Source organism: Condylura cristata, unplaced genomic scaffold (assembly GCF_000260355.1).
Source record: "Condylura cristata isolate star-nosed mole 26May11 unplaced genomic scaffold, ConCri1.0 scaffold00032, whole genome shotgun sequence".
Taxonomy (NCBI): Eukaryota; Metazoa; Chordata; class Mammalia; order Eulipotyphla; family Talpidae; genus Condylura; species Condylura cristata.
Genome location: NW_004567133.1, coordinates 20207779 through 20208408, shown reverse-complemented (window position 1 = coordinate 20208408; position 630 = coordinate 20207779). Strand labels below are relative to the sequence as shown.

The following is a 630-nucleotide window of genomic DNA, read 5'->3' as shown; positions in this document are numbered from 1 at the left end:
CTGCAGCCGGCGCTCCAGCTGGTAGACGTCCTCCGTGGCCTGGTTGAGGCGGTCGAACTGGGCCAGCAGGGCCTCGAACACGGCCTGCAGGCGGGAGGGCTCGGGCTCCCCCCGCGGCGGCCGGCCCTGGGCCCCGCTCGGCCCCTCCAGCTGGCTGGAGGCCGTGGAGGGGCGAGAGCTGCGCGGGGCCGCGTCCGGGGACGCCTTGGAGGACCGGGAGGGCAGCGGCTCCATCCCCTCGAAGCGGACCTTGTGCCGGAACTGGGGGCGGCACAGGGGCTCGGTCAGTCCGGCTGCGCCCCGAGCTCGCCAGAGCCCAGGGCGTCCCTCTCCCCCCCGCTGGGCCGTACCCACCTCCTTGACCTTGCTGAAGCCCATCCAGAGGCGCAGCCTGCGCAGGAAGAGCTCCACCATCTCGTAGTCCTGGGGCTCCCAGGCGGGGCGGTAGAGCTCCCCGCGCAGGGCGTGGTAGCGCCACCGCAGGAGGACGGACCCCAGCCTCAAGGCGCCCCACAGCCGCAGGGCCCAGAGCCCCGCGCACAGCAGGGGGGGCAGGCGCCAGGACGCGGCGGGACACGGGCCGGGCTCCCCAGCGCCGGGGCACAGCACCACCAGGGCCCGGGCTGCGCT

General features: G+C 76.0%; 1 protein-coding gene across 1 annotated transcript in view; it reads right to left on the bottom strand.

The window, feature by feature from the left end:
• Window positions 1-284: 284 nt before the first annotated feature.
• Window positions 285-630, bottom strand: part of PKD1 (polycystic kidney disease 1 (autosomal dominant)) — a gene marked incomplete at its 5' end in the record, with an annotated part of 8022 nt that continues 7676 nt past the window's right edge. The window contains 2 exons of the mRNA XM_012731694.1: window positions 285-293; window positions 355-585. Of these exons, the coding sequence (XP_012587148.1) occupies window positions 285-293; window positions 355-585 (240 nt within the window). The remainder of the gene's footprint in view (window positions 294-354; window positions 586-630) is intronic.